This window comes from Octopus sinensis, linkage group LG11 (genome assembly GCF_006345805.1).
Source record: "Octopus sinensis linkage group LG11, ASM634580v1, whole genome shotgun sequence".
Lineage (NCBI taxonomy): Eukaryota > Metazoa > Mollusca > Cephalopoda > Octopoda > Octopodidae > Octopus > Octopus sinensis.
In genome coordinates this window covers 12,186,288-12,198,993 of record NC_043007.1, presented here as the reverse complement: position 1 = coordinate 12,198,993, position 12,706 = coordinate 12,186,288, and the positions used below count along the sequence as shown (strand labels likewise).

The window sequence follows — 12,706 nt, the reverse complement described above, 5'->3', positions numbered from 1 at the left end:
GTTTATGACTGTTGGTAATAATTTAGTTTTATATGCTTAATAGAACAGAACAATGTATTGCTCCAAATTCTATAGGCAGAGAAACTCCCCCAAAAAACCAAAAACAAACAAAAAGTATTTAGTTGTTTATGTTTGTAATTGCTAATGAGTATTCTAGTACTAACTCAGGATGAAACTATTTTTTCAGTGTTCATATACTGTATTGTGATGAAATTGTTCTCAGTGGCACACATACACACATATTGAGTAAAAATTATTGTGATTTTCACATGCACATACACATGTATGTAGTGACTGCAAAAGAACGTTGCAAGCCTAATACATCTGATAAATTCATTGCTCTCGATGATAGAAGGGTGAAACTAACAAATGTAGTGCGATCAAATATTGTTTTTGTTTTTCTTCTTTTTTTTTTTTCCTGGCCTGTTTAATATCCCCTTACATGAGTAAATTATATATGTCACAATGACTGTGTTGAATCTTGGTCTGCAAAATATATAAGGAAAAGGCTGTAGCTGTGTGTGCGTGTTAGTGTATGCATATACATACACACATATATATATGTATATTTATATATGTGTGTGTATATGTATATATTTATATATCTATCTACATATATATATATAATATATATATATATATATAAATATATTAACATGTGTATATATATATATATATACATATATATATATGTATGTATATATATATTTATATACATATATGTATGTATGTATGTATGTATATATATATTTATATATATATGTATGTATATGTGTATGTATGTATATATATATATATGCATGTATGTGTGTGTGTATATATATATATATATATAGACACTTATAGACCATCATGCATACACATATACATACATGCACACCAACATACATGTGAGCTCGCAGCTTATCAAACTTCAAAATTTGTTTCATCCTCCCTCAGTCACAATGGAAAATATTAGATATTAGCCTTGCATAAATTCTTTTGTAAACTTGTGTTATTATGTATGTGTGTTTGTGTGTCTAAGAGAAGCTGCACTCTCTCTCTCTCTATATATATATGTGTGAGCATAATGAAATTGCACCTCAGTATCAAAGTGACCCAGTGACCCAAGTGATTGAAGCATTTTACTAGGGTGCACCAGTGTTATATTTTTATTTATATTATCATTTTTATTTTCTAATTTTTTTTTTTTTAGTTCATTGAAATGTGACAAATTTTTTTTATTGGTTGAAATGAAAAAAAAAATGTCAAGGTGTAAGAAATGGAATCACCAAATTCTATAGTCATAATTACATGGAGAAGAACACTAAAAATCATTTTTATAGAAACAGAACATTGTTTAATGTGACGCACATGCATGATTATTTCTTCACACTGCATTCTTCTCTGTGTCACATGCAATATAATTGGTGTAAAAAAAATGAAAAAAAAAAAAAAACAAACGTCCCTTCAGCAATTATAGAACTGAGTAGCTAGCTATAATTTTTGCCTTTGTTGATCGATTACTCATTGAAATTATATAATGTTTCTTTTTTGTAGCTATTTGGTATTCAAGCAAGCTATAGATATTTTTAGTCAACAATAATGCTTTATTTCTGTTAAATATTTCCTTCCTGCTATCTGAAATTAAAGTAATCTTCCTGTCCTTTATAATTCTTGTTTTATAACTCAGCACTTTTTAAATTTTTTTTTTGTAATTATTACAGATTTTCATTTAAGTTAGTAACATAATTTATATTGTTTGTTTCAAAAATACAATTCATTTTGTTTCAATTTATTTAAAAATATATCTGATATATATTTTTTTTAATATTAAAAAAATGAAACTGAATGTACCAACCTAAGCAATTTATACATCTAGTTGGCATAATCTTATTGCTTTGTATTTAATTTGGTCTATGCTAATGAATTATGCTAATGAAAACACAAAAACTGGATTTAATAATTGACATTTACAGATGTTAATTAATTAATATCAGTTACCAATTAACTTCTAATTACCAATTAAATCACAATTGTTCCATAAAGAATATTTCATATCCATATTCTTTAACTTTTGCAATGCAGTTCTCACTTTAATTCTGTTTAAAATAGGTTTCGTCATTATGTAGAGCATTTGTTAATTTCAGCATTTACATCGACCGGATTCATTATTTGTATCATAATATTTATTAAAAATATTACAGGAAGTATTTTCTCTGACATGTCCATCTGCTGTGTACAATAAACTAGTTAATGTTTCATCAATTCTTAATTGTTATAATTTTTTTTTACAGTTATATTTATTCAAATTTAAATGATTTAAATTTAAGTGTATACTGTAGCTTCAAATGATTAATATCACAATTTGATTATTTAATTAGTACACAAAATTAATTATATATATATATATATATATATACACATACATACATCCATACATTTATATATAAACATGTATATATATCCATACATGTATGGATTTATATATATATATATAAATTAGAAAAAAACACCTTTTATCAATTCAATAATGAAAAATTAAATTATACCATTTAAAAAAATACATATTATAGAAAAATTAAATATAAGATAAAACATATAACAATGATTAAGTAATGTGCAAAATAATAAATAAGACGTATATATTTGGTAGAATAACGACACGTGTTTCGTGGCTATATTTAAGAAATGATAATAGTAAAAATAATAATAGTAGTAGTAAAATCACTTCAATATAAATACAGCCACTCTTCAGGTTAAAGATAACAACAATAATAAAATAATTAATTAGATAAATTAATAAATATACGTAAATAATCTTGTAAAATATATACATATATATATTTAAATAATCAGAAAATGGAGAAAACTTTTGATCAACAAACAAATTGGACCACATCTGTAGATTATCTTTTAATAAAGAAATGTTGTGTCATGTTTTGTATTAAAAAATAATCAACCAATGTGGTTCAATTTGTTTGTTGATCAAAAGTTTTCTCCATTTTCTGATTATTTAAACTTGATTCCTGATAAACTTTTGTTTATTCTGTGGTTACCTGTACCCTGTGAGCATCGTGTGCCTACATACCCATGCCCAGGGATAGCACAGGTAAATGATACCGATAGTAAGGACGGATACTATAAGGACAGTTATTACAACCACTAACTCTGCTTATCTTTTGTGTGTGTGTGTGTGTTTTAATTAGACAATGATAGATAGTTATTTTCCTATACATCAGCCATTTAAATAATTTGATATTAAAATTTAGTGTAAAGTAAATAAAGTTAATGGTTCTTCCAGCAGGTTTCCTGATGAATATTTTAGGTGTTTGATCACACAACAGCATATGCATCTTATTTATGTACAGATGGTTGAGTATTCCACAGATAACCGTACTCTTAATTTAATTTGCAAGCAGTTTCAGTGTGACACTGTGTTTGAGAAGGCTGGGCATTTGAATTATAAGATCATTTCATCTGCTAGATTTGTGTGCACAATTTCTGTTGGCTCCGTTTCACTCACAAGGTTTTGAACCAACCTAAGGCTATAGTAAAAGACATTTACCTAAGATTCCACACATTGGGATTGAACCTGAGATTCATTATTGTGAAGCAAACTTCTTAACCACATGACCATACCTGCACCCACCTTTGTATACACAGACATAGACATATGATATGTCATGTGACATACATTTCTATGGTGTCACATGTTTTTATGCTAACAGTTTTTGGCTCAGAAACGTTTTTCAAGAAGAAGGGTGTTCTACTTCCCTACTTCCAAAGAAGTGTGCTTTATCCCATGTGGAGGAATACACCCAGGTACTTTAACTATTAAAATATCAGTTTTACAACACTATCGCTGCTCGTTGGAGTAAAATTTACCGTTTTTTGCTACTTTCTCAAAAGTAAAGTGGACTTTTGGCCACAGAAACAGTTGATGACAAGTTACGAATTACAAAATTCTCAATTGGTTTTCCAAAATCTGTTGACTCAAGTTGTCTCAAACATCTCTATATAACATCAGTTGATATAAATGATATATCAGTTGATATATATACATATATACGACAGGCTTTTTTCAGTTTCCGGCTACAAAATCCGCTCACAAGGCTTTGGTCAGCCTGAGGTTATAGTAGAAGACACTTGCCCAAGGTGCCATGCAGTGGGAATGAACCCGGAACCATGTGGTTGGTAAGCAAGCTACTTACCACACAGCCACTCCTATACTTTTCTTTTGAAACTTAGTATTCAGTCCATTCTTTTTTTATAAGCACCAAGATAAAAGCTAAATTATAATTATTGCATATATGTCATTTCCTCATATTACCCATGGTGACAAAACCTATACTTCCAAAATTACCTGTTATTTGGCGGGTAACATGCTAGTATATACATAAGCATGAGTATGATTAAATTTATTCCAAACATGACAAGCAGTTAGTCTTTAGACTTAAAATTCAAACAGAGATATTTATCATAATAAGCATTTTATAAGTTTTTAACATGATTCAAAGATTTGAAATGTTGTTAGTATTCTGTTTGAAAGCAAGTAAGTAGATATAATATTGCATGTAAATCTTACAAGCATTTAATATGCATCTTAAATACCACAGAAATTTCAGGAATAAATCTATTGATATGTGTTCAGTTTGTAAGATTTTTATGATGATCTAAGCAAAAATATAGTGAATTGTTCTTTGCTGTTGTATGGAGACAAAGCAGGAATGTATTGTCTGTTTTTGAGTTTTTAAAAAATTTTTTATTTTCATTAAATTTTAAATGAATTCTTTTAAAGAAATTGGAAAGTAGTGTAGTGTGTTGATATGTATATTGTAATAATTACTCATCAAAATTGACCATGTTAGACATCTTTTGGTTTTAATTCTTCACTCTTCTGGGATCTACTAGTGGTGGCAATGGTACATTCCTTAGAAACATTCTTTCAAACTGTTTAAGGTGCATAAACTTAAGACAAAATCTAATGCCATACATTAACTTTCTAATCATTGGACCCCCATCTAATGCTCTCTGGAAACTTAACTTTGAAAGATATATTTTTAGCTTTTCTTGTTTCAAGCTGGAACATTTTATTATTTGCAGTGAAGGTAACTGATATATATATATATATATATATATATATATATATATATATATAATATATATATATATATATATATATATATATATATATATATATATATACGAGTTGTTTTGTTCCAACACCTTTTTCACAGCAACTGCTGACTGGTTGTGCTAATCCACCTCCGACAATAGAGAGCAGTTGCCATATTCCCTTCCATATCAGCTAACTCTGATGACTGTAAAGTTACATAATTGGTTTGTTACCTAACACTCCATTGTATTCTTTATGCGAAACTGATAGGTAAGACCAGCTGTGATGGATATTTAATACTATACATTTTGGATAATATATATGTATATATACACATATACATATATGTGTGTGTATACATACATACACACACATTTTTATATATATACAGAGATATGTGCAAACACAAACATGTATGTGCATAAATAGTTATTGTGTGTATATGTGTGTATATACTGACATTAATGTTAGGGTTGTGAAGATATAGTCAGATTTATTATACATATCAGGTTGACTGAGATATAGGTTTTGAGAATGGAATAAACAGAGCAAGAGCACACACAAAGACGGAAAGTGTCATTGAGGAGGTCACAGGTGTGTGATAAAAGATTTCCGGACAATGGCCACGAGTCAGAATAAGAACAGTAATAAACGAGTGAAGAACGAACATATAGTGTGTGTGTTTATTTGACAAAAAAAAAAACGAGAAAAAAATGACCATCTCAAAATACAATATATTTATACACACACACACACATCATTGTTTGGGTCTTAATTAAGGAATAAATTGCAAAAAGCTTGGAGAGACAAGAAAAAAATATAGTTTCCTTTTTTTTTTTGTTTTTGTAAATTCAAATATTATTTAAATTAATTTTCTCCAATTAGAATTTGGAAACTTAAAAAAAAACAGCACAAAACTTCAAAAAACAAAGTTGGTATTCTAATAATCTCTATGCTGAGAAACTGTTTATTATATTTCTGTGTGTACAACATTACCAGTGAATTAAAATGACACAGGATAATCGTTAAAAAATAATCAGTTTTAAATACCTTGATAGCCGGCATTATTTTTTAATAATATAAAACATCATATATATATGTATCATCGTTGCATTCCTTATCCTTGTTAGTTGTTATTTTAGATGAATTTAGCATGGATTAAAATAATCTCTTTGTAATGTTCACATGTTTTGTTTTTTTTCTTTCCTTTTTTTTTTTTACTTTTTTTGCTCATGAATTTCAAATCTGAAATCCAGATATTGTTAGGACTTTTTGTTTTGCTTTAGTTAAAACTTCCACGATTTAAAACCCATCTCGTTACACACAGACATATTAGTTTTCATTATTATTACATATCAAAGGCGGCGAGCCGGCATGCCAGACGAAACGCTTACCGGTATTTCGTCTGCTGTTATGTTCTGAGTTCAGATTCCGCCAAGGTCGACTTTGCCATTTCATCCTTTCGGGATTGATAAATTAAGTAGCAGTTACGCACTGGGGTCGATGTAATCAACTTAATCCATCTGTCTGTCCTTGTTTGTCCTCTCTGTGTTTAGCCCCTTGTGGGTAGTAAAGAAATAGGTATTTCGTCTGCCCCTACATTCTGAGTTCAAATTCCACTGAGGTCGACTTTGCCTTTCATCCCTTCAGGGTCGATAAATTAAGTACCAGGGAAATACTGGGGTTGATGTAATCGATTAGTCCCCCTCCCTACAAATTCTAGGCCTTGTGCCTTTAGTAGACAGGATTATTATTACACATCTAATGTGTTGGTTTGGCAGAATCGTTAGATGCCTTGCAGTATTTGTTCCAGCTCTTAGTGTTCTGAGTTCAAATTCCACCAAGGTCAACTTTGTCTTTCATTCTTTTGGAGCTGATAAAATAAAGTACTTCCATTCAAGTACTAATCACTTCGAGGTTCAATCCTTGTTGTGGTTTTGTGAGTTGTGTGCTTCATTGACCCTGAGAGCTATGCCAACAGCATACAGACCTCTGATAAGGCCTCCCATGTTTGACTGGTCAAGGGATAGCGGCCAGACTAACATGGACCACCTCTTCCCAAGTGTAAAAATGAGTTTGCATAGGGCGAACACACTTGCTTAAGAAAAAGTAAAGTCATACAAGCGTTGATGACCCTTCAAACCCAACAAGACCTGGTGCAGGAAGGCCTTCCCTCAGGGTAACATGTGATGCAGTGTAGAAAGATCTGAAAGGCAGGGCTGAAAAAAAGCCAGGGTCCAACTGGAGAGAGGCAGATAAGACAGTTCAGAGTCAAAAACAGTGGAGAAAAGTTGTTGATGGCCCATGTTTCATAGGAAGTGAAAGACTTAACATACATTCAAGTATTGGTCGTCAAGGGTCTCATCTAATCCCACCCAATTAAAATTCCAGGCCCTTGTGCCTATGCTTGAATCAATTATCATTACATATCAATATCATATCCCTATTTTGAAATTATTAATCTCTGTGTTTTTGTTTTTTAAATTCTAATATGTAAAGGAGTAAAGATCCCCTTCAGTCATGAATGGCCATGGGATTGCACCTAGAAAGTTCCCCTCTTAGGCACAATTCCAGGCAAGGTTGTTTGTGGAAGACCAGCAGTTGCCCATGCAAATCAATGTCCCTTCTCCATGCCACTGATGTTATCCAAGGGAAAGGCAAAGGCTGATACACCTTGGCACCTGTGGCATCGCAACCCATTTCTACAGCTGAGTGAACTGGGGCAATGTGAAATAAAGTGTCTTGCTCAAGAACACAACACACAGCCTGGTCCGGGATTCAAACTCACAACTTCATGTTCGTAAGCTCTAACCACCGAGCCACGAGCCTTCACTATTCTAATATATGGACCTTTTAATTCTCCCTGAACCTGCTCTACCTTCAGCAAACCCCACACATCATCGCCCTTTTATAATAGCATTTTTAAATCATGTAAAACACAATTTGAATATCCCACATATAACAAAACAGCTTAAAAGTATTTTGCTGTCATTAGTTTCACTTCCAGCATTGGTTGATATTTGTTTAAAGCTTGTACGAAAATGGGATGATGTTTGAGAAACAACTAAGGTTTTGTTCTAGCAACCAGTTAAAAAATATTAGTGCTGTTATTGTACGGTCATGAAATTGTGTAACATATTCTACCCCAACTAATTCTATAACAATTTATCTAAACTTATTTTTGTTTTAAATCCAAGCCACTTTGTAGGGATTGGCCAGTTTGATTTGCATAAGAAACTAAAAAAAACTCTGCTGTTTCAGATACAGGTTCTTCAATAGAGTGGTCAAGTAATAACTGGTAGAAGTGAGTTCGTATTTGACCGGTCTTGTGAAGGACTTGTGTCCAAAGTAGCAAGCTTTTAATCCTTTTGATACCAGCCCACCTGAAACTACCTCTGGCTCTGTGATTCAAACTCCTTGTTTCCTTGTTTTAAAATGATTACGGTTAAAAACCTTCCATTAGGATTCCATATTTTATGTTCCAGACTAGCGTAACTCTTTTGGTACCAACCCGGCTGAAATCACCTCTGGCTCTGTAGTACAAATATCTTGTTCTGAAAAGTTCTGAATTAAAATCCTCCACCAAGCCTTAGTCACAATTTATGTTCCTAACACCAGCTTAATGATAACTAAGTTATTTTACTAAATTCTTTGTTATATTTAAAATTGAAAGAAACACAGAGCATTTCAACAGAAATATGGTAACAAAAGGGTTAAAATATATAACAAAGAAGCAATTCTTAACCCTTTTGATACCAACCCACCTGAAATCACCTCTGGCTCTGTAGTACAAACGTTTTGTTCTCAAAAGTTCTGAATTAAAATCTTCCACCAAACCTTAGTCACAGTTTATGTTCCTAACACTAGATTAATGATAACTAAGTTATTTTACTAAATTCTTTGTAATATTTAAAATTAATTGAAAGAAACACAGAGCATCTCAACAGAAATACAGTAACAAAAGGGTTTAAAATGACAAAATTATTTTCATAAATTCTTTATCATTTTCTATATTAATTGAAACAGTGACTGCATATCAACAACAAAATGATAACAAAATGGCTAAATTCCTCACGGCTTTTTAAAACTAACCACTTACAGCCACCAAACTTATTAGTGTCTGCAAACTATCTTGGATTTTATTATGATTATTGCCAACAAAGATCCTTACCAGATTCCTCAGCTTTCAGATTTTTATATTTCATGTAGTAAGAATATCAAATTTTTTTTTTGTTTTCTAGGAAACATTGGGTCATTTAATATCTTACTTGACTTAATCATGTTTATTCCTAGCCTTTTCCATTGTAAAATCTTTCTATATTTTATACGTCTATAAGATTCAGAAGATTTAAATATAAATTACTTTTCTCTGGTTTTTTACACCTTTTCTAGTTGTTGTGTTTGTATTTAAATGATAGTGTTTGCATTCTTCCTTTTGCATTTCTCTCTTTCTTTCTTTCCCTCTCTCTCTCTGTTTCCATCTTTTACACAGATCCATTTATAATTACACTCTATCTCTCTCTCTCTCTCTCTCTCTCTCTCTCCTTTTCTCTCCCCTCTTGTTTGTTTTCCCTTATTCATTTTGTCTTTTTAATTTTCACTAGATCATACAGCTAAATTAGGGAAAAGCGTTTATATATATGTATACACACACATATATATACTTATATATGTATACACACACATATATATACTTATATATGTATCATCATCAACATCATCATCATCGTCATTTAACACCCATTGTCCATGCTGGCATGGGTTGGACAGTTTGACCTGAGCAGCACCAGATTCCAATCTGATTTGGCATGGTTTCTATGACTGGATGCCCTTCCTAATGTCCACCACTTTACAGAGTGTGTGGGGGTGTTTTTACGTGGAACTGAAAAGGCACTTTTATGTGATGCCACATGATATATATATATATATATATATATATATAACTAATAAAAAAAAAACAAAGAAAAAAGACAAGAAAAAATCAACAACAACGTGAGGATGTGGTACATGCAAATTATTATAAGATGCTCAGAGAATAAAAGAACCAAGCTATGCATTGAGTTCTGAAACGCTGATCCAGTCCACTCAGCTGGCAAAAGTGAGTCATCCTGCGACAGACCAGTGTCCTGTACAAAGAAGGAGAAAATGTAAAGATCACAGAACCTCGGAATCTGGCCTTAAGAGTCTAAGGCTTGAGAAGGACTTTTGATATATACATGTGTGTGTGTGTGTTGTGATATATATTTTTTACTCTTGGAATTTATAGAGATGATGATGATGATGACAATAATAATAATCCTTTCTGATAAACACAGAGGGTCTGAAATCTTGGGGAAGGGGACTAGTTGATTAAATCGACCTTAGTGTTTCACTGGTACTTAATTTTTCCACCTTAAAAGGATGAAAGGCAAAGTCGGCCTCAGCTGAATTTGAACTCAAAACATGAAGAAGGGTGAAATACGTATAAGCATTTTGCCCAGTGTGCTAAAAATTCTGTCACATATGTTTGTGATGCATGTACCTAATGTACCCTTATCAGACAGGTAGTCATGATGGGTATACTGGGCTTTGTATATTTTACCCCAGTGTCACTTTGATGGCATGCACTGCTCTCTTATTCAATAATAATAATAATAATAATAATATAACGGGGGTCCTTTTGAACATTAGCTTATAGTTTACATTGATCAGCTTGTAAACGATGTACACTTATGACTGAAACCTATACAGAAAAATGATGTGAGTTTATTTGAAATACCATGTCAAAAATTTATATTTTATGTAACTTGTAAAAAAAAACAAAAGTTGTATCTATTGAAGCATAGAATATTGATTATATAAGAATTTTTAACTAAATGTTGTTGGAAAAGTGTTCAATAGGCGTAGGAGTGGCTGTGTGGTAAGTAGCTTGCTTACGAACCACATGGTTCCGGGTTCAGTCCCACTGCGTGGCATCTTGGGCAAGTGTCTTCTACTATAGCCTCGGGCCGACCAAAGCCTTGTGAGTGGATTTGGTAGACGGAAACTGAAAGAAGCCCGTTGTATATATATATATATATATATATATATATATGTATATATATATATGTGTGTGTGTGTGTTTGTGTGTCTGTGTTTGTCCCCCCAACATCGCTTGACAACCGATGCTGGTGTGTTTACATCCCCGTAACTTAGCGGTTTGGCAAAAAAGGGACCGATAAAATAAGTACTAGGTTTACAAAGAATAAGTCCTGGGGGTCGAATTGATCGACTAAAGGCGGTGCTCCAGCATGGCCACAGTCACATGACTGAAACAAGTAAAAGAGAGAGAGAGAGAGTAACAAAGAAATTTACTTTGATTATTTAAAAATAGTCGCAGTGTCTTTAATAATGAAAGTAGTTTGTTGTGTGGTTTTAGTAAAGAAAGTTTAGTTGTGGAACAGGCTCAAAACTAAGATTGTAGTTATGCCCAACATGTAAGGAGCTAATCGTTGTCAGTAGCTGTTGAGTATTATTCATTGAGTATATTCAGGTGCTCAGCAATAACTCAGTTATATTTTCAATCTACTTTTGACATCAAAGCTGGTAACCAGAGGAGAGCTAATTGAGAAATATAAGTCTAAAATCTGAGAGTGAAAAAAAAAAAAAAAAGAAATTTAATTGCATGTTTGTTAGTTGGCAGTTATTAACTACTAATTGCTAATGTACCCTAAAAGTAACGCTAATTTATCCTTCATTAGATGCAATTATAATTTTACTTTTCGCTGAATATTACCATTTGTAAATGATAATCTTTTCACTTCTAATGTTGTCAATTAGCATTTTAAAATTTTCCACTTGACGAACATTATTATAATTAATATCATGTTGGAAGGAAGTCTGTGGATTATTAAATAAATCTTCATACTGTGTCAATTCTAAGCAGACATTTCTTACGATACAAAGGGATGTAATTATAAATGTCATTTATTAATATGAAATGAAAGTAAAAATGGTTTCTGTTATATTTTCAGAGATGTTCAAGGTCAAATAGAATTAGAGTTGCCAGTGGCCCAAGTAGTCCAGGTAAGATGTCTTTCCAACCAATTTGTTTATTCCAAAGTTATGTATTTGTTTGTGAACTACAGTGCAGGTGGCAAGTAAAGAAACACTGTTTCAACCCTGTGCTTGAGGAGACCTATTGAGTCAAGTATATCAACATCAAAAATCAATAGAAATTGTAGTTGTGATCCCTGTACCGGTGGCACGTAAAAAGCACCATCCGAATGTGGCCGATGCCAGTGCCGCCTTGACTGGCTTCCGTGCCGGTGGCACGTAAAAAGCACCAACTGATCGTGACCGCTGCCAGCCTCCCCTGGCACCTGTGCCGGTGGCATGTAAAAAGTACCCACTACACTCACGGAGTGGCTGGTGTTAGGAAGGGCATCCAGCTGTAGAAACACTGCCAGATCAGACTGGAGCCTGGTGCAGCCTCCTGGCTTCCCAGACCCTGGTCGAACCATCCAACTCATGCCAGCATGGAAAACGGACGTTAAACGATGATGATGATGATGAAGTGAATCTAACAGTTTTTGTGTGTTTCTTAAATGGCTTATAAACACCTTCCATGCTGCAATTGTTCAAATAATA

At 32.4% G+C, this 12,706-nt stretch overlaps 1 protein-coding gene across 9 annotated transcripts in view; it reads left to right on the top strand.

Moving 5' to 3' along the window:
• The window catches only part of LOC115217166 (serine/threonine kinase SAD-1-like), a 362,920-nt gene that overhangs the window by 274,133 nt on the left and 76,081 nt on the right, over positions 1 to 12,706 (top strand). For all 9 annotated transcript variants that reach the window (XM_036507077.1, XM_036507076.1, XM_036507071.1 and 6 more), the window contains one exon: positions 12,091 to 12,142. In XM_036507077.1, the coding sequence (XP_036362970.1) occupies positions 12,091 to 12,142 (52 nt within the window). The remainder of the gene's footprint in view (positions 1 to 12,090; positions 12,143 to 12,706) is intronic.